Genomic DNA, 19415 nt, shown 5'->3' on the forward strand with positions numbered 1-19415 from the left:
ATTTCCGCTACATTTTTCATAATTCATGATATGAAGTTTCCATCATGGCCATCCTTGAGAATTCTGATTTATTTGTTCAGCTCTTTCTTGCGTGCTTCGATTTCCTCCCGGGAAGCTTTGGGTGGCATATCTGCGGCTGTCAGTTAAACTGCCAAGGATCTACCAAAGATATCACGGTACATACTGTCCGGGATTTGTGGTCCTTTAGACAGATGGTCCTGAGCAGTGGCCTTCTGCGATTCATTCTGGTTGGAGCTATTGCTGGCTGTTGATGGGAAATTGGTGGTGTCTGAAGGAATGACCGGCATCTTGGAGCGAGGTGTATGTAACCTAGTGAATAATCTTCTATTGCAATACAGAGTGGAACGAGTAGTCAAGCAAGAAGAAGCTCTATGATTAATTTATCTGAAGATGGTGCAGAGTTGTGTTGGTACGAATGGGATTTAAATAGAAGGAGCTTTGGAGAGGAAACGGGATGACGTCGATTGGAAATCAACCACCTGACATTGAATTTAATTTCATGAACAAAAAGGCCGCGACATACGGACTATTCCAGAATTGATCTACTCTCAAACCTGACAGGTTCGGGAATATTGAACTCGTGGTCATGGCTGTAACGACTAAATAATGGAAAGAAGGACTGGCGATCAAATAAATTACGAGCGCAATAGGTCACTACAAGTTCAACTATTTTCTTTGGGTATAGCCTTTCCAGTTGGCATCAACCAGTCAGTAGAGATGGCCAGAATTGTAGTCCAGGAAGAAGAATTAAGAATCCATACCTTATGTTTAGATAGTAATGCCCTACATTCTCTCCGAGTTCCCCACTCGGGCCTGAAGTGGGACCGGAAATGGAGTTAGTGGCACTGTAGTAGAAACTTAGCGGCAGCATTAGTGGTAGTGTGCCTCTCTCCCTCTTTCTGCTACTTGACCTCTTCTCTGACTTCCCCTCAAGGCTGATTTCTCCCAACAGCCAACAGTTCAACTACCCATAGGCATACGAATTACTCGCGTACGCCCCCGGTTCCGCCTCTCAAACTCACCCACAGTCAATCTTCTTAAGTCTTGATCGAACACCCGGAGAAATTGCCCCTCCTCTCCAGCTCGAGTTTGTTCTTGGCCGCATCAGCGATTATCCGTGTCTGGAAGTCGAGTGCATTTTTACACTTCTGCCTGGAGCAACTTCACCAACTCCTGCAATGCGTTATCGAGAAGTTCCTTAAGAAACATTTACGGCGCTGTATAACCTCTAATTCCGTTTCCGGTATTCTTGAACTAGCTCTTCGCGGTCCGTCATGCCATCTATCCTCAGTGACGCCGACAAAGAAACCGTCAAGAGGACTGTCCCCAAACCGGCGAACAAGATCCACGCTGTAGCTGTTGCGCGATTATATGTGGCCTACCCGGATCCTCAAAAATGGACATACACAGGTCTACAGGGTGCCGTCGTCCTGGCGAATGATTTAGTCGGGCGGACCTTCTGGTTGAAGCTGGTGGATGTATCGGTGAGTAACTGTGTCTGTCTTGATGGCCCCTTGACTTTTTTTTTCCCCCAGATTGCTGATGATTCCGTTCATTCCGAGCCACAGCCCGCTGGACGAGGTGTTATCTGGGACCAGGAGATCTACGATAATTTCCCCTATAACCAAGACCGAACATTCTTTCACACGTTTGAGCTGGAAGAGTGTGCCGCTGGTTTATCCTTTGCTGACGAGAAGGAAGCTAAAACGTTCATCAAGAAAATGCAAGAGCGGGAGAAAAATGTGAGCAAAGAAACCCGGCAGACACCTTTCGCATCCACTCGTGGTCAAGGCCCTGCTCCCATAGCAAATGGTAAACACGGCGTAGGACGGTCGATTTTCGGTAGCCTGCTAGGCCATCGGTCAACATCGGGGTCAAATGCGCCTCCACCAGTAGCACATACAGAACCTCCTGCGCCCTCCATTCAAGTCGCACCTCCCCCACCCAGCAGCCCTCCGCGCAAGCCCTTGCCCTTCGACACCAGTGATCCGTCATGGAAAGGTCTTCTGGACGAACTCTTGCAGATGGGCATCACGGAAGACCAAATCGCGGAGAATTCGGACTTTATCAAGGCATATATTGAGCAGAAACAAAGCAACGGGGTCGATTCTGCTCCGTCTCCAGCTGAGGATAAAAGGGGCAAAGCTCCCCCTCCGCCTCCTCCATCGGCGCCCCCTGCCCCTAAGTCGAGTTCTATAAGCCCGCAACATACAGGTAATAGTACGGGTAGTCGGCGAGGCGCTCCGCCACCACCTCCGCCATCACGGAGAACTCGTGCTGAAGCAGAGGAAGAGTCGCCTGCATCCACTCGCGAACCATCCCCGCCCCGGCCCAGATTCCGAGCGCCGCCTCCAATTGCAGATGCTGGCAAATTTGCGCACAGCAATGGGCCCCCTCTTCCCGGCCGACAACGAGCATTATCGGGCGCGAATCCTGGGCCTCCTCCCCCACCACGACCTCCAAAGACTCCTATGGATGATAGTCAACCCCGGTTTGGGGTGCCTCCACCTTTCCAAGGAGAGCGAAAGGTGTCCGCTCCTCCAGCACCACCCAGCCGTAACCCAGCGCCTCCAGGGCCACCGCCACGGCCACCTCCCCGCTCGTCAAGCCCTGCGGTACCGCCACAGCTTCCTCCCAAAGTGCCCCATGGCCAGGGATCAACGCCAGCACCTCCCCCACCACCCCCGAGAAGTCCGGCCAGCCAACCTCCTCCTCCGCCTGTGCCAGCTGCTTCCCGGCCCACGCCTCCTCCACCTGCATCTAGCGCGGTGCCCCCTCCACCACCACCACCACCGACTTCATCAAGCGTTCCTCCGCCGCCTCCACCGCCTCCGCCGCACCCTTCATCAAGCCCAAGTCCTTCTGTGCCTCCTCCCCCTCCCCCTCCCACGTCGAGCGTAGCTGCTCCTCCTCCTCCGCCGCCACCACCTCCTCCATCATCAAGCAGAAGCCCTCCAGCTCCTCCGCCGCCACCACCACCCCCATCTTCGGGCATACCTCCGCCTCCCCCTCCGCCCGGCAGAGGCCCCTTAGCCCCCCCTCCCCCTCCACCCCCAGCGCCAGCTGGCGGAGCTCCGCCGCCACCACCACCTCCTGCAGCTGGTGCTCCTCCGCCTCCTCCTCCCCCTGCAGGTGGAGCAGCCCCACCTTTGCCCACACCTGCTGGTGGGAGAGACGACCTTATGGCTGCCATTAGGGCATCCGGAGGCAAGGGTGGCGGAGGCTTGCGGAAGGTCAAAGACACCGACAAGAAGGATCGTAGCGCGGCGATGGTTCCTGGGTCTGCCAACGAATCATCCGCAGCTTCAACAGGGGGCGGTGCTGCTCAGGGTGGTATGGCAGGCGCGCTTAAAGCCGCTCTGGACAAGAGAAAGCAGAAAGTTAGCGGTAGCGGTAGGTTCATTATTTGCCTATTGATTGATGATGCGTACTAATCTAGAGTACAGATGATGAAAAGGACGACGACGATGATTGGTAAGCTTGGTGGCTACTTCTTATCTTTGCTTCATATGTTGCTGTGGGTTAGACCGGTCTAGTTTCGTTTGATACCTACATATTGCAGCGTTCTTCATCTCAATATTCAGCATTATTCTTCAATTCAGCAGATGTCGGTTGGGGTTTTCCCGCTAAAAAGGCTCCTTCATGTAGCAAAAGCAATGTCTTGCAATAGTCTGGGATGATCCGACAAGCAAATATCTGACTCCCTTGCGAAGAAAGCAGAAGTAGAAGAAATATTTGTTGTAGTTGGAGATATAGTACGGAACATCATTGACCCGGGATGGTCCGCGCGGCGCAACTCCATGTAGGAAAAAAAGAGAGCCGCCGAGCAATACTGCGGATCGGACAGAGGGAGAACGAGACGGTAGTACGGTAGTATTTCGATGGTGACTTGTTGATCTAGACAAGTCCGAAATGCTATCCCCGCCACCTTTGAAACCGGCAGTTCCTTCAGCGTCGCTTCTCCGATACCTGCGCTCCCAGTCAGAGAATACCTATGTCTTTACATCGGCATGCGGAACTTCTCGAAAGCCGCGAGTTCATAACCAGCCATCGCGTATGCCTGCATTGAGAAATGCATCCAGCTGGGCCTATATTACGCCGCTACAATGTCGCGCCACGTTACAGACAAACCTTCCAACCATTTCTAGAAGCCGTGGTTCGCCGCGATGTCGAGCTACGCTGGATCAATCCCCGCCTCCCATCACTGTGTTTTCGCGGGCTACACACACGAAGAGTCGCCCTTTACTTCGCAGGCTATTTGATCTAAGACGTAGCAAAGTGGCCGCAGAATCCAAACTGAACCGCACCGGCGGTCCTGCATTGGTCGATGAGGGAACAGAGGGCTTGAATTTTGGACGTGGATTAGCGGCAAAGGCTTCCAACGAGCTGCGATTGCGATGCACTGAGTTCGATAACAACGGCAATGTTACACTGGTCAATGGAGAGTTCAGGAAGAGTGAACTTATCGCAAAGGTTGGTAACTGTCCCTCTACTGAACGGTTGCGATTTTACTTTGCACAACATCAAAGCTAAACGGACTACAAAGTATGGCCTCCTCCCTCGAGACCTTCGCAAAATTGACTCTTCGACCTTGCCCCACATTCTTGTACGACCGAGTGCTATCCTTATCAACCTTCTACACCTTCGTGTCCTGATCAAGGCCGATCGGGTTTTGGTCTTTGATGCTTACGGATCTACCGATTCATATATGCAGTCGCTGTTTGTATATGACCTGGAAGGAAAGCTGCGTCAGAAACAATCGCAGGGTGCCCAATCTCTGCCTTACGAGTTCCGCGCTCTCGAAGCTGTTTTGATCAGCGTCACAACCGGTCTTGAGGAGGAGTTTAATGGTGTTCGAGAGCCCGTGGTGCGCGTGCTTCGGGCCTTGGAAGAGGATATCGATAGGGATAAACTCAGGCATCTGTTGATCTACTCTAAGAAACTGGGTAGTTTTGAGCAGAAAGCTCGACTGGTGCGGGATGCAATCGATGATTTGCTGGAAGCCGACGATGACTTAGCGGCGATGTACTTGACTGAGCGTGCAGAGGGCGTTCAAAGACAGGAGCACGACCATCAAGAAGTTGAAATGCTTCTAGAGTCGTACCACAAGGTTTGTGACGAAATCGTTCAGGAAAGCGGTAACTTGGTGACCGGCATTCGGAATACAGAAGAAGTGTACGTTGTCGCTCTTCTTATACCTAGAGTTACCTATGTGCAGACTCGCTAATTTCCGCTTAGTGTGAAAGCTATCCTCGACGCCAATCGCAACTCTCTCATGCTGCTCGATCTGAAGTTTAGCATCGGCACGCTTGGACTTGCAACAGGAACTCTATTCTCTGCTCTATATGGTATGAACCTGAAGAACTTCATTGAAGAGTCCGACTTCGGATTCGGAGGAGTCTCCGTTATATGTTTTGCGATCACCGCAGTTGTCTGCGTATATGGGCTAGCGAAACTGCGCAAGCTTCAGCGTGTCCGAATGTGGGGTGAGGCCGGCGTGGGTGGTTCACCGATGGTCTCCCTTCCCACTCGAAACAGCGCACTCACGGCACACCGGTCCAACTGGCGAGCGGATTCTATTGAGCCGGTCTGGGGTAGTCTTCCAGGTGAAGGTCGCGCCGAGAGAATCAGACGTTTGAAAGACAGCGCTGCGGCGGCCGCTGCCAAATCTGCTGCCACCGAACCTACTGCGCAGCGAGCAGCAGCTTTGAGGAATGCGACTAGGTCGCAACCAAAGCAGAGCAGTGATTCTGCAACTCATGGGGCAGCTGCTAACACCGGTGGTGACTCCGCGTAGAGCATAGGTACCATTATCAATCTTCAATGCCAGCTCCTTGTCTCCCTCTGGCCAGCCACGGTCACTCGATGCTGGTGATTGGCCATGACTTTCTATAACTGACGTATTTATCGCATTTTTGGGTGTTGGGTGCGTGGTTTTCTTGCTTTTCGTTTGATATCACCTGGACACAAACATCTTCCAAGGATCTAATGTGTTAACGTGTCTAGAGTACGTGTTCTCTCACTGATAGAATTTCCGGCAATTCTCGGAGCAAATATTTCATAATGTGTTCATAGATTTAGATCGTTGGAGAAAGCTCACCTCTATGTACATTAACACTACTCAATCTACAAACTATAAACCATGACTTATCTGCTGCCCCATACCTCTAACACAATCACAGACCTATCGTCATCATTCGAGCAGCACCACCGATGCCAGTAAGGGTGGCGAAAGAAAGGAGACGGAAGTCTTAGAAGTCTTGTTCGGGCTTCGGGCTTCGCAAGCAACCGAGCGTTTCTTGCTCAGTTATAGTTACAGCTTGCACGCTTATGCGACGATGGCATTCGCCCGTTGATAGAAAACGGAACGCAGAGGCTGATATATAGTCCGAATGGTGGCAAGGAAATTGACCAAGTGTGATGTGTCCTGAGTATCATATAGAAACTAAGTTAAATGTCCTCGCTGGTTGCCCGCCCCCTGTCCTTTGTGAATGCCCTTGGCCCGCTCAGCCCATATATTAGCAGCGCCTTCCACGCCCCCATCCCGTGAGCATTCCCGTTGAACTGCTGCCATCGCTTTGTCAAGAGCCGACCCAATGACTGCGTCACCGTTGCAGTCAGAAGTCTGTTGTTGGTTCCGCGCACGCCAATCCTTCGTCACTCGCTTGCGGCCGCCTATTACACCCATGTTGCGGGTACTAGGGATCCGAAGGAGCGTCTTCTCTACATCATATCCGATTTCCTCGGCAACGCTTATTGTCTTCATGGTGAGGGAGCCGTACATGGATTTGTTGAAGCCCACATCTGTTTGGGCCTCTTGTTTCGCCTTGCGGAGAGCCTTCAAGTCGCCCGTTGCCGGTTGGTCAGAATCAACGTCTTCATGTTGTGAGGAGTTCTTATCAGGGTCAGACTTCGACACCTTAGGCGGAGGATACCGATACTTCGCCCCTGAAAGCGCATGCGAGCAACAAGGAATCGCAATAAACGGTAACGGCGACTCCGGACACGCAAGGGTAGCCATAAGGGGAGTCCAGACCGTCAACTCATCAGCATGGTTCGAAATAATGAATGTATCCTTCTCAAACAAGCCCGCATGCGTCTCGACGCCCAGATCAGGCACTCCGCCCGCCTCCACCAACGCATCGGTAAAAGGCTTCGGGATATAGATCTCCTCCTTGAGTCGAGCCTGCACGAACTCGGGGAGAATCTTCCATGTTTTGCGCCGACGGGCGTCAAAGCCCCAGCCCCGGTAGCCTTCCATGAGGAGGACGTACACGAGCACGCCGTTCCCGCATGCAACGTCCACGAAGCCGGGGAAGTTCGGGTCGTACTTTTCGGTCCCGTCTTCGTTTCGCTCTTCGGCGGGGACGGCTCCGTACATGCTTCGCCATAGCTCGATGAGGAAGGCTGTTATTGCCAGGTCCTCGAAGACGTGCTTTGTTGGTTCCGTGTCTTCGACCCAGTCTCTACAGAGGTCTTTAGCGTACTTGAATTTGAGGCGGGAGTATGTGTTTTGGACTAGATGCTGTGGGATTACGTTGTCTTTGCTGGGGTTGTAGTTGCCTCCTTCGGAGGTTTCCGAGGGGCGTGTGTTGCGGGCGAGTCGGATCTGAGTATTCAGTAGGGAGTGTAGAGTCCGTTCTAGGCGGTTGGGGATTGCTTCTTCTGGGTACGGTAAGAAGTGCAGCGATAATGCTCCGGAGCCTGATCCAGCTTCTGTAGACTCTGTGGCGTCGTCGGTAAAGTCATACAGGTAGGCCAAAGAGCGAAGCAGGGGATGATAGAAAGGAATGTCCTCCTTCGACACTACATGCGGCATATAGACGGCCAGGAAGCGCCTTAACCGGGATTGCTGAGTAGCACCCTCGCTGACGGGGGCTATGTCCGCTTCATAGAAGTGACAGGTTTGCTCTAACGGCCGATCCAGCTTCGGGTTTCTGGGAATCAGCCTCCGGACCACCGTTCTGGTTAAGTTGAACCCGGCGACTTCTTTCGCCGCGATGGGTTCTACGCAGTCTTCAGCGTCCGCAGTAGCTTCCACGCTGGTGTTCCCCGTCTGCGCAAATGACAGTTCCTTCTGCTGGGGCGTACTCAAGACACCCTGGCTGTCGTAGAGAATATCTGCTCGGAACAGATGTGTGGAGTTTATGTTAATGTTCCCCAGGAGATATATAGTTAGATCTTTCATAGCCTCCGGGCTGGACGTGAGTCCATCCTCTATCAAGTCTTTGGATGTCACCCATTCTTCGGTGGGTGTGTTTTGCAGAATAGACGATGGCTCAAGCGTCTCGGGTAAGGGTTTTCCAGAGAGCTTTGTCACGTCTCTGACGGTTTTATTTCTATGATTTTTCATTGTGTGCTGTTTTTTGTGGTAGAACAAATAGACTTTTGGAATTTAAGACGCAGCGATTTGTTGGTTTTCGCCTCATGGACCACTCTTTTGAATAAAGGCTGGGTAATAGTTGGTATACCACAAGCGTCAGTGGTTATAGTCTTACTTTTTTGATCAACGTTCCTACAGAATATCTTATCAGGACATGATTGGCTAGAGACATCACCTTCGCTTAGAAGTTGGATTAGTCATGTCGATGATGGAAGTGGATATAGAGACATAATTCCCTAGTTAGTTAACTACTCCAAAACTATCTCTCTATCCACCCTCCATGGTGAATGGTAGTCACTTTGTAGTTATGCAAGGAATATGGCAAACTGTCAGAATCACTATGGAAAAGACCGTGACCTGAAATGTGATATAGAAAAGCGGTGAGCTTGAACTCTCACAGAAAGGTTAGTATAGATGTGAACAGAATATCATCACTCTTTGTCCACGCAATCAGGTTGACTCTCTAAAGCACTTAAATTTAATAACAGATTAAAGTTAGCGAGAAGACGCTATCTGATGTTTATCTTGCTTGCATCGGCCCTTGCAATCAGCCAGCCAATTCCAGTGAGCCACCATGACGAGAAAGATGCATTGCATGTCAACTCAGAATTGTGATATTTCCGACACTCCACAAGGCTACAATGATTGGCACACTCCAAATGCATTTACCTAATGATTATACCTTCTGCATGAATTTGCTTTTGTGATTCAGCTCCCACCGTCAGGGTTTCGTGGAAGGAGGACCTTCAGTGTCATCAAGTGGCTAATGTCCTGGACTCCTGGCCCATATGGTGATCCTAACATCCATTGGTTATGGACCATGGTACCGTCCTGAAGGACCAGAATCATGGCATACTGAACCTCGCTACAGAGTAGAGTAGCACGAATAGCGCTGGAAGGGAGATATCCTCCTTCCGATCTGCATGAGAGAGCGCTGCATGAGGCCCCACAACTGATAATCCCAGCAACCGAGCACTTCGTTTAGAACAGTGAGGTACAAGGAGTGGCCCAGATGCCATCCGGCATTGGTGAATGACATATTGCGTCATGCAGATTCTGTGCTCTTGTCGCCTCCAGCAGTCTGTGATTCGTTGTAGCAAGATTTTAAAGGAGGATACTGGTTTCCAGCCAGCTAAAAGTGTGTACAGTATCTAACCGACAGAGTCAGGATCTACAGGGTACCGCAGTACTAGATCTGGACTGACTTTCTTGATGAGCAATTGCCCCCCGCGATCGGATCAATTATTATTGGCTACAGATTGCAATTTCTCGTTGATACAATGGCAAGGATGAGGGACGTGCCATGGGAGCTTACGACTGGCGGTAAGGTAGAATGTATTTAAGCGGAGACGGGTCTATCCCCGGTGCTGTCGTTCATCAACTTTCTCACTGCAATTGAGCCTACAGCTGACGTCTGGCTTGCTCTGTTGATCTTGAATCCCTGCTACTACCACCGAGAAGCCGAACGTACTTGACCATGGGAGATACCGGCCCTGTTCTTGAGCCTTGGATGCCTCCTCATGCGCCACAGGCATTCCCTCCTGGTAAAGGCAACATCTATCCCTTCGGGGAGTCGCATGCAAGTTAGCTCGCTGTCCATCCTGATAGACAGGTACTGACTGTAACCAGGCCGTTAGCGTATCTCTGCCGACATGGGACTCAGTGATTGCACTTTCTCGAAAAGATAAATGGCTCCTTGACCAACTCGAATGGGACTATCCTCGGTAAGCCCCATGTTCTCGCTCGAGATAGGAGTGTTGTCAGCTAAGGTATCAAGGTTCTATCTAAACAAGCCGATTCGCGACCTTTCTGATGCAGTTCTCCGCCGACTCCAGATCAACGACATCACAATCTCCTGCATGGTCTTCTCGTCTGCTGCTGCTGGTCAACAATGCGCCACAGTACTCAAGACATTGCCCTGTGAGAATCCGTTTGCAATCGAAGTAGTTCGGTTTGTCATGCCTCTGGAGTCGAATATGGGTGACACCAGTGCCCACTGGGCCAACTTCACTGCGGTCTTATACCCATCTGATCTGTTGAATGCGGCAATGGCATTCTGGCGGGATACCGGTTCAGGGTTATCAACACGTCACGCAGAATTCTGTTTGGAAGAACTCGGCTATCTTGACTCCGACTCTGCGACTCCGGCATACCGAACCCCAGCTCCACGGAAGAGATGCCGAAGCCAAACTCCGGAGTCTCTTACATGGATGCGAGCTGCGGCTGGGAACTCCCAAGAGGTGAAATCATTCCTTGCAGGCCTTGCTACGTCTGAGCAACCGGAACAACCACCTGTGAGTCCTGACGATGTGTTCCTATACTCTACCGGTATGAACGCTATATACACGCTATCGGAAGCTCTAGCTTCGCCAGAATACAAGGTTGCCATGTACGGGTAAGTATCTCTCACGGACTGTGGCGCGAGCAATTCTAACGAAACAATTCATAGATGGCTATACCCACAGACAGTTGACGTCGTTCGACGAGGCACATGGGCAGAATGCCTCTCCTACAAATACGGCACGGAGGAAGAGTTGGATCGGTTGGAGGCCCTCCTGCAATCAGGCCAACAGATCCGGGCATTATTCTGCGAACTGCCCAGCAACATCACTTTGGCATCACCAAATCTCCATCGAATTCGCGCACTGGCATATAAATACGGCTTCGTTGTCGCCTGTGATGACACCGTTGCCGGCTATGTCAACATCGATGCGCTGCCTTATGTAGACGTGATGATGTCCAGTCTTACGAAGACATTTAGCGGAGCATCATACGTCACCGGTGGAGGGTAAGATAGCACCTACACCAGTTCAACATTGTCACCAAACTCCAACTAATCTTCTCACTCAGTCTTGTAATAAACCCCAACTCCCGCCATCACGACCAAATCCACGCCGCCCTATCCAAGAACCGAGACACCTATTTCCCCCTAGACGTCAACACCCTCAGACAGAACAGCAAGAACGTCGTCTGGCGTGTGAAACAATGCAATCAGAACACGCTTCCACTGGTCGATCTCTTCAAAGCCCACCCGGCCATCGCCGCAGTAGACCACCCGTCCATCGCGCCAACATCAGCCCTGTACAAGAGCGTGATGCGCAAGGACGGCGGCTACGGCAACGTTCTGAGCGTTGTCTTCCATGATCCGCGCACAGCAGAGCACTTCTACAACATTTTCAACGTCTGCAAGGGGCCCAGCTTCGGGACGAACTTCACGTTAGCCATCCCGTATGTCCAGCTAGCTAATTACTGGAATCAAGACAAAGTTGCGAAGCACGGGGTGCCGAGGCATATTATTCGGATCAGCGTTGGGCTGGAGGATTCGAGGCAGATTGTGGAGACGGCGAGGAGGGCACTGAAGAGTGTGGATGAGTTTGAGTTGAACAAGGATCTTAATTGATCTGTGATTTTTTTTTTTTTTTTAATAATTGCTAGCTACGTCAATTAATTGTCCACATCCCATCCAGCATCATCAAATCCATAACTGCATGCTTTACTGATATACAAACCTACAATCTACATCCAAATCAGAAGACTTATACTAACCAATGCTTCTCCTTTATGTAATGGCAGACTCAACGCCCCAAACACCTTGTTTCTGTCTTACCAAGCACCCCAGAAAACTATCCACCTTGATAACACAATCCTAGAAAGCCCGAGGACAATCAATAAATCTCGACCTTAGACAGAAAATGTACAAACATACACACAATATACAGCTACTACGCAGTAGTACCCCCATCTGCTCTTTCTTACATAAAAATAAAAGTAAAAACAAACCCACACAAAGCTCTACAAATGCTTACCAAAACAACACCAAGCAAAAGCGCGCCCCACCCAGCTAATTGATCAACCCCCATGACGCAATGACCCCCACCATTATAAAGCCCTATCTATCTTCCAACAACCTAATACAATCCCTACAATAAAAAGTCACATACCCCCTACCTAGTACCCCACCTTATCCCAACATCCCTCCCTTGAAAACAAACAAAGAAAGAAAGGAAGGAAGGAAAGAGAGAAAGAAAGAAAGAGAAAATGCCCCCAAGATGCTTCATAATCCGACACGGCGAAACGGAATGGTCCCTCAATGGCCGACACACAGGCACCACTGATCTGGCGCTGACAGCCAACGGAGAGAAGCGGGTCAAGGCGACGGGCAAAGCACTGGTGGGCAATGATCGGTTGATTGCGCCGCGGAAATTGGTTCATGTGTTTGTTTTTTTCTTTTCCTTTCCTTTCCTTTCCTTTCTCGTTTCCGTATCTCTTTTTATTTGGTTTGCTGGGCTAATGGGGTTGTTCAGGTATGTCTCGCCGCGGGCGCGGGCGCAGCGGACGCTGGAATTACTGGAGATTGGGTGTCGGGAGAGATTACCCTGGAATGAGGCGCGGAGGACCGAGGATGAGGAGCCGATTCGGACGGAGGCCAAGGTGGAGATTACGGAGGCTGTGAGGGAGTGGGATTATGGGGATTATGAGGGGTTGACGAGTAAGCAGATTAGGGAGATGCGGAGGGAGAATGGGGAGGGGCCGTGGGATATTTGGCGGGATGGATGTCCTGGTGGAGAGTAAGTTTTGTTTTTCCTCCCCCCTTTTCTTAGATTTCTTTTATGGTTGGGAGAGGATGATCGCTGTTTTGTATGTATGTATTTATGTATGTACATCATTGCTGACTGACTCTAGATCCCCCGAAGACGTCGTCCGCCGTCTTGATGCCCTAATCGCCGATATCAGGAAGAAGTTCCACGGTCCTTGTTTCGACAGCGAAAGCCAGCAAGGAGACGTCCTGATTGTCGCACACGGCCATATCCTGCGGGCGTTCGCCATGCGCTGGACCGGGAAGCCGTTGACCGAGACCGCGCTGATTCTGGAAGCTGGAGGTGTGGGCACACTGAGGTGAGAGAGTCCGGCCGTGGTGCCACGAGCTGCGCTAACCGTCCCAGCTACGAACATCATAATATCGAGGAACCGGCAATTATCCTCGGAGGAGGTTTTGTGGTCGAGAACTAATGGGCGTGATATCTATCAGTGTTCTGTTTGTTGGATGACTTATCCAAAACACCAATTAGCAGTTAGAATAGAGGTGGAAATCGGATGGATGGATATGTAGATAGAGGGGGGACGAGATAAATGACGTTCGATAATCAAAAGAGAAAACTCACACATATATCCCACTAAACCAAAGTACTGGTCGATCACGATTCACTCTCCTTCTTATCGGCATTACCCTTGACACCCTCCTCTCCCAACACCTTGGCCGATCCCATAAATAAAGCTCCAACATAACCGCCCAAGAACCGCATATCCTCTGCCTGCACGGAAGTCATACGAAGCAGGTTTTGCGTGTCAGCCAGGTTGGCGTTCAGCTGCTCCAACTGAGCCTGCAGGTTTGCATACTGCCGAGTCTTAGCGGCGGACATCGATGAAGGACCGGTGGCGGTCGAAGACGGAGGGAGCATGGAGTGGCGGGGGAGGGCTTGAGATTGGCTGTAGTGGTGAGAAGGCGGCATGATTGCTCAAGATCTTAGTTCGTTCGCCGAATGCTTGTATGTGTTCGTTGGTAAACTTCGTGCGCGAAGGCTGTTGGGGTCTGAACGATGTGAAAATGGCTCAAGTTTGTTTACACTCGGTGGGGCGTCGCTTTAGGGATTAAATCCACGTCGGTCACGTGGAGGCACCAGAAACAAACCCCCAATCATGAACTGAACAATTAATCTATATCATTTTTGGTTGTGGATATACAACACCATACAATCGACTATACATTAGGCAGTCTTCTTCTCTCTGTTATGCAAATGTTTGGTCATTCAAAACACTCTCGTCGTGACATGGCAGGATCACCATCTATGTATCATGCGAACTTCAAGTCTCGTTTATTGTCAATGACATGGTTCTAATCGAATGATAGCCGTCCGTGTCGAGACCTCAGCTCAGCTCTCTCGTCAATATCTTGCAAGAACTCGAACCCTGCCAACTCAGATCACTCAATCAACCGAATAAATCAGACTCCTGCTCTTTTTATGCGCCAGAAACCAGACCATGAACGTAGAGATTTCGGGGCTCCTAGGATGTTCCACACCTGAGCCCATAACAAAAGCAGACAGAATGGCCGAGGGCAAGGGAGGAAAGGAGGCAAGGGAAATGAGAAAAACAAAAAAAGGAAATGTGTCAAAGGAGGGCATGCATGTCACAAAACAGTGGAGATGATACTGTAGGAGATACAACGAAATGAGGCGCCCACTCAAGGTAGTGTACAACATTCTTTCATGCAGGAAGAGAAAAAAAGAAAAGGAAAAAGGAAATGAGATAGTCGCGGGTGACTGGAGATGAATGTTTGTGGTATAATTGCAAGGAAGTCAAATCATACTTGTCGGATCGAGCTGTGTGCTCGCCTTCATTAAAATAGAGTGCTCGAAGAAAAAGGAAAGTAAAGTGAAAGCAAATGACCACATGCAACACGCACCCGACCACTCCAAAGCAGTTGTGCAAAACGAGAAGATGTCCCGTATGTCCCACGGCGTATATGTAATGAACTGAACGAGAATATAAGGTCTTGAGTCCGCTCCCACCCCCTTTGCCAAGCATCTTATTAGAAGAAATTCTTGTACAAAGCCAAAGGGGACCCCCAGGCCCGCGTTGTCCAGCCAAGGGAGGGGGAAAAGGAATGGAACGCGAAGTAACCAGATGAGGACGTATAGAACAGGGTTCTAAAGCTCAGCTTTTATGAAAGGGGGACGGAGGACGGCGGGCGGCGTCGGTCAACGAACGGGCGTCGCAGCTTGCTGAGCATTCAAGCTGATTTGGCTGCTATGAGCTGAGGTTTCCGAATCAAGATTCGCACTGGCGCCACTATCACCACTCTCCGCGCTGGCGCTCGCACTTCCGGTCAGACTTCTATGCTTGGGAGTGCCCTTGGCTAAAGACGGGTTGCTCACCCCATATTGTTGCTCAATTTGCTGCGGACCTACCGCATTACCTTGTCCAGGCGGATGTCTGGGAACTGGTGCCCGCATTTGTCCGGGCGGCGAAGGTTGGCCGCCGCGAGGGCCGTTCGGTGGGCCTAGGCTTGGATCTTGGGAGGTGCCTGGTCGGCCCATTCGAGGGCCAGGCGGACCGTAGGGGGGAGTCGCCGGAGACTGGCTATTCCTCCTACTGGTTGGGTAAGGATGTGGTGGATAGTCACCCATTCGACTGGCCGTCAGCGAATTAGCACGCGACCCTGCCTGCATTTGGTTTCGGTCGACCGCTCCATATCGATTCGATGAGTACGCCATCATGGGATTGTCCATGAGAGAATCGTGAAGGCCAGGGATTTCCTGCATGATCCGATCGCTGGTACGTTTTCTTCCCCCGAAGTATCGGCTAAAGGACGACCCAGGCCTGCTGCTGCCGCCGCCGCCGCCGCCGCCATTATTTAAGGTGATTTCCGGGTTCTTACGGAGCTGGCTGGCATTCAGGGCTGACTTCTTCGTCCGCCTCGATGTGATACTCAACATGTCCACTTGGTCCGGATCGATCGATGGAATCGGCAGAGTGTCCATGGGATCGAAATAGTCATCCTCGTCCTCTTCGTCAAATGTTGATCTCGGGGGTGGAGGTGGTCGCCGAGGGCCTCGACGCATACCCATCTCCTGTTCTCTGATCTGCAATTCACGCTGTCGGATCGCCAATTCTCGTTCCCTTAAAGCCAAGTCAGCTGCGGATGATGGAGGCCCGGGCGGCATATCCGAATAGCCGTTCGTGCCGTTCTGAAGTGGTACGCCATTCTCTGCAGCAGCTGCGGCCGAAGCAGCATCATCGTACATGACGAGGTGGCTGAACTCCTCGAGACCTTCCAATGAAGCATCACGAGGAGGCATTCTGGCTGCTTGCGGCTGTGCGCTCGGGGGTCTTGACATTCCCGGGTGAGGGGGCCCACGTCTAGGCATCATCCCAGAAGGAGCCCTGCCTCCACGCATAGGACCATTCATCGGTCCTCTCGGCGGTGCCGAAGACATCCGAGGTGGCGGTTGAGCCAGCACAGGTGGAGGAGATTCGTTAGTCCGGGGCTTACTCAGATTCGTGGCATTGACATGGTGAAGCACTGCGTAGAGGGTCTCAATCCGAGGGATACGGACACCTGATTCAGTCGCCAATTTGATTGGAGATCCGAGATATGTCTCTATTTCCATCGGACGGCGGGCCTGGAAGTCCTGATACATCGTACTTGGTGCACCATTGGCGGTCATCATTTCAATCGTCTTCTTCGCGAAGTCATTCGGAAAAGAGCACCCGTTTGCCCGCGCAAGCTCGAGGAGCTCCTCAATGATGTCTGAGACAAGTTGGCGTACGCCGACCTTCTCGAGAAGTTGTGTGTGGTTGGAGGTTTCAAACATTACACTAGTAGGGTAGAAAGCAATAGGGCTGTAGCACCACAGTTAGTCAGACTCCGTCGGAAAAGTAGCCTTCTCTCGCGACTCACCCTATCATACGATCGAATTGCTCTTGTCTGATGTTTTCTGATACTTTACAGTCGACTTGGCCAGAAGCCAGTGTCATCGCGAGCGCAGCGGCCATATCGTTTTGAATCGTGGACGGAATGCTGGTTTGCTTATTTGTAGCACCAACCCAGATCTCGGATGAGTTTAGATGCTCGAACTCGCTGGCACCAATCTGAGAGATCTCCACCCCTGACACAAGCGAAAGGACGACGTTTGTCGGAAACCGCTGCTCCAGGTGCGATTCTACTCCCAATGTGTTCGTTGTGTTCACGAGAATGCACGTATGTTGAGGGGTGACGACGGACTCGATGACTGAAGCCAGGTCGTAGACATCTGGCAGTGCCTTGACGCACAGAATGACGTAGTCAAATGCATTCTCGCGAGACGCGGCATCTTCGGGTGTGCGGACAACTGTATAGAAGCACTCACATTTAGTGTCTGAACAAAGGATACAGACCGTACGTAGCGGGGAACAACGATCCGACTCACCATGGCGAGGCTTAAAGCGCTCATTGCCGAAAGCTTTCGACCTAAATCACCGTTGATCAACGAATCGCTCCAGGAATCAAAATTGACGAGCGACATACTTGAAGGATACTCCATATTGAGATACTGCCTCGTAGCCCGATTTCCACACTAGTGTCACATCGCAGGAGGTCGTCGCCTGAAGTCTCCACGAGAGGAAGGCCGAGATAGCATTGCTGCCGACTAAACAGAGTCTAGTTAGATGACGGCCCATCCTGGGTACTTTGGAAGCTGATTTGGGTTGCAATAAGGGCCGATTTAGGGAACGACAGGAAATTTGGCGTCAAAAAAGCAAATTGGAACGGTCTTGCCGGGTCAGAGCGAGTACAAACCTGATAAAATGCGCAAGCGCGGCGGAGGAGCCATAATTAGCGATCAAAAATGGAAGGAAGCTCCCGCTGGTCCACGTCGAAGAAAAGGCGATGGAGTGTAACTGGTAGACGAAACTCCAGAACAACGACTGGAGGCGCGATTGACGCTGCCTACCACGGGATGGACGAACGCAATATCACGACCGAAGCCAGGGCGATTTCGCGATGATTAAAACAACGGATTATGAAAAGGACCAAAGAAAACGAAAGTAAGGGGAGTCACACAGGACGATTAAAAATGGGCAAAGGGATTGAGGAAAGGGACCAAACGAAAGGAGGAATTAATCGTAGGGAGAGAAGGAGAGAAAGACAAGACAGTATAGTGAAAGGGGATGAGGGAAGGGAAAAGGGAAAAAGAGGAAGACGCGAGAGGAGACGGATGGAGAATAGTAGGAGTAGTAAGTAGTAGTAGAAGTCGATGGAGAGTTGCTGGAAAGCAGATGTGCCAGCTTTGGGCGGAAAGGCAGCCCGAAAGTAAGCCTATGGAGCAGAATCTGTAAAGTTATCTCTTTTTTTTTTTTTTTTTCCTTACTCTCTTTTCGTATTTTCCTTCTAATTTTTTTTACTCTTAGTTTTCTTTACAATGACCAGACCTTAACGGTCGTGGATCCCCCGCCAGGGCTCGAACCGGAAACGGAGTGCAGGGGAGACGAAATGACTGTCAACGGAGAGGGGGAGAATAGCGAAAACAGTTTCCGTACTATGAAAGAAACAAAAATAAAAATAAAAATAAAATAGATTTGAGGAATGAATGATAAGGAAATAGCAAAATAATAAAATAATAAAACACAATTAAAATAAAACTCAAAAAATGCTGATTCCCGTACACACACACCGAAGTCAATTCTTCTATTAATTCCGTTAGTATCGGAAATGGGAAAGATAAGTTCGAAAAAGAAAAGAAAAAGAAAAAAAAAAAAAGAAAAAGAAAAAGAAAAAATTCATACTTTCCTTCGTCCGTTTATTTTTAATCTTATTTAGGAGGCGAAACGGGGACGATGAATTCTGAGGACCATGGCTACTCCCCAACAATGACTATGGCGACTCCCCTGTTCTTTTTCTGGGTTCCAGTTCCTCTTAATCCTTACCTAATTAAACACCACTCACGCTATAAACAAATATATTATATTATGTACATAATAATAGAAATCAATCAATAATTGTCGACGATTTTTCTCTTTCTTTTTTTCTTTCGATTGCATTCTGCTTAAATCTATACCCACAATTTCAATATTACTTAGTGCTAGACAGAGAGATAACTACTAGTAGTACACCTCACTAGAGGACGGAGCGACATCACCACCAGCGTCATCACCTTAATAAAGACCGAAAGGAAAAATCGAAAACAGAGAAATTATGAGAGTGGATGATTCATGAGACACGACACCACCCACTCGAGCCAACCATGATGCAGTAATCACCCAATCGACCACAGCTGCACATCCTCCCGTCGAGGATCCCCACTCGAGCCCACTTGGTTTGTTGGATGGTCGAAATCAGAAAACCGGGATATCACCGCTTGAAATTGGCCCCGGCGACATCGGATTGGCCTCTCGCGAAGCGATGGAGAACCTCATCGACTAGTCGGAACTAGGTTATGGATGTGCTTTCCCAGCACCAGGTACTTCTTGCGCT

At 50.4% G+C, this 19415-nt stretch overlaps 8 protein-coding genes across 8 annotated transcripts; 4 read left to right on the forward strand and 4 right to left on the reverse strand.

The window, feature by feature from the left end:
• Nucleotides 1-68: 68 nt before the first annotated feature.
• BDV37DRAFT_288405 (uncharacterized protein) lies at nt 69-308 on the reverse strand (the record flags this gene model as incomplete). The annotated part of the gene is made up of 2 exons (XM_032088267.1): nt 69-130; nt 185-308. 2 exons carry the CDS (start codon nt 306-308, stop codon nt 69-71), a joined length of 186 nt encoding a protein of 61 aa, XP_031935886.1.
• Nucleotides 309-1145: 837 nt separating this feature from the next.
• Nucleotides 1146-3716, forward strand: BDV37DRAFT_26516 (WASP family protein). Its single transcript, XM_032083747.1, has 3 exons — nt 1146-1505; nt 1590-3414; nt 3468-3716. The coding sequence occupies exons 1-3, from the start codon at nt 1296-1298 to the stop codon at nt 3497-3499; spliced, it is 2067 nt and encodes a 688-aa protein (XP_031935887.1). The 5' UTR covers nt 1146-1295; the 3' UTR covers nt 3500-3716.
• Nucleotides 3717-6161, forward strand: BDV37DRAFT_26517 (CorA family magnesium transporter). The gene is made up of 3 exons (XM_032083752.1): nt 3717-4494; nt 4568-5196; nt 5260-6161. Exons 1-3 carry the CDS (start codon nt 3934-3936, stop codon nt 5816-5818), a joined length of 1749 nt encoding a protein of 582 aa, XP_031935888.1. The 5' UTR covers nt 3717-3933; the 3' UTR covers nt 5819-6161.
• A 1-nt stretch (nt 6162) lies between these two features.
• Nucleotides 6163-8537, reverse strand: trm44 (tRNA (uracil) methyltransferase). Its single transcript, XM_032083755.1, has one exon. The coding sequence runs from the start codon at nt 8372-8374 to the stop codon at nt 6467-6469; it is 1908 nt and encodes a 635-aa protein (XP_031935889.1). The 5' UTR covers nt 8375-8537; the 3' UTR covers nt 6163-6466.
• Nucleotides 8538-10263: 1726 nt separating this feature from the next.
• BDV37DRAFT_290943 (pyridoxal phosphate-dependent transferase) lies at nt 10264-11804 on the forward strand (the record flags this gene model as incomplete). Its single annotated transcript, XM_032088827.1, has 3 exons — nt 10264-10799; nt 10854-11192; nt 11255-11804. 3 exons carry the CDS (start codon nt 10264-10266, stop codon nt 11802-11804), a joined length of 1425 nt encoding a protein of 474 aa, XP_031935890.1.
• A 532-nt stretch (nt 11805-12336) lies between these two features.
• On the forward strand, nt 12337-13507 carry BDV37DRAFT_26673 (histidine phosphatase superfamily). The gene is made up of 3 exons (XM_032083946.1): nt 12337-12972; nt 13088-13300; nt 13348-13507. The coding sequence occupies exons 1-3, from the start codon at nt 12443-12445 to the stop codon at nt 13412-13414; spliced, it is 810 nt and encodes a 269-aa protein (XP_031935891.1). The 5' UTR covers nt 12337-12442; the 3' UTR covers nt 13415-13507.
• On the reverse strand, nt 13453-14291 carry BDV37DRAFT_26617 (DASH complex subunit HSK3 family protein). The gene has a single exon (XM_032083882.1). The coding sequence runs from the start codon at nt 13912-13914 to the stop codon at nt 13600-13602; it is 315 nt and encodes a 104-aa protein (XP_031935892.1). The 5' UTR covers nt 13915-14291; the 3' UTR covers nt 13453-13599.
• Nucleotides 14292-15162: 871 nt separating this feature from the next.
• On the reverse strand, nt 15163-17775 carry BDV37DRAFT_276018 (ketopantoate reductase PanE/ApbA-domain-containing protein; the record flags this gene model as incomplete). Its single annotated transcript, XM_032085488.1, has 5 exons — nt 15163-16807; nt 16866-17295; nt 17374-17414; nt 17472-17592; nt 17742-17775. 5 exons carry the CDS (start codon nt 17773-17775, stop codon nt 15163-15165), a joined length of 2271 nt encoding a protein of 756 aa, XP_031935893.1.
• Nucleotides 17776-19415: the final 1640 nt, after the last annotated feature.

Source organism: Aspergillus pseudonomiae (assembly GCF_009193645.1).
Source record: "Aspergillus pseudonomiae strain CBS 119388 unplaced genomic scaffold BDV37scaffold_117, whole genome shotgun sequence".
In the NCBI taxonomy this organism is placed as follows: Eukaryota; Fungi; Ascomycota; class Eurotiomycetes; order Eurotiales; family Aspergillaceae; genus Aspergillus; species Aspergillus pseudonomiae.

Bases quoted from the DNA above. Each gene is read 5' to 3' on its own strand.
- BDV37DRAFT_26516 (XM_032083747.1), top strand. From the start codon at position 1,296: ATGCCATCTATCCTCAGTGACGCCGACAAAGAAACCGTCAAGAGGACT. The intron at 1,506-1,589 runs GTGAGTAACTGT...TCCGAGCCACAG, and splicing joins TGAAGCTGGTGGATGTATCG to CCCGCTGGACGAGGTGTTAT. The intron at 3,415-3,467 runs GTAGGTTCATTA...TCTAGAGTACAG, and splicing joins GCAGAAAGTTAGCGGTAGCG to ATGATGAAAAGGACGACGAC.
- BDV37DRAFT_26517 (XM_032083752.1), top strand. From the start codon at position 3,934: ATGCTATCCCCGCCACCTTTGAAACCGGCAGTTCCTTCAGCGTCGCTT. The intron at 4,495-4,567 runs GTTGGTAACTGT...CGGACTACAAAG, and splicing joins AGAGTGAACTTATCGCAAAG to TATGGCCTCCTCCCTCGAGA. The intron at 5,197-5,259 runs GTACGTTGTCGC...ATTTCCGCTTAG, and splicing joins ATTCGGAATACAGAAGAAGT to TGTGAAAGCTATCCTCGACG.
- trm44 (XM_032083755.1), bottom strand. From the start codon at position 8,374: ATGAAAAATCATAGAAATAAAACCGTCAGAGACGTGACAAAGCTCTCT.
- BDV37DRAFT_26673 (XM_032083946.1), top strand. From the start codon at position 12,443: ATGCCCCCAAGATGCTTCATAATCCGACACGGCGAAACGGAATGGTCC. The intron at 12,973-13,087 runs GTAAGTTTTGTT...GACTGACTCTAG, and splicing joins GATGGATGTCCTGGTGGAGA to ATCCCCCGAAGACGTCGTCC. The intron at 13,301-13,347 runs GTGAGAGAGTCC...TAACCGTCCCAG, and splicing joins GGAGGTGTGGGCACACTGAG to CTACGAACATCATAATATCG.
- BDV37DRAFT_26617 (XM_032083882.1), bottom strand. From the start codon at position 13,914: ATGCCGCCTTCTCACCACTACAGCCAATCTCAAGCCCTCCCCCGCCAC.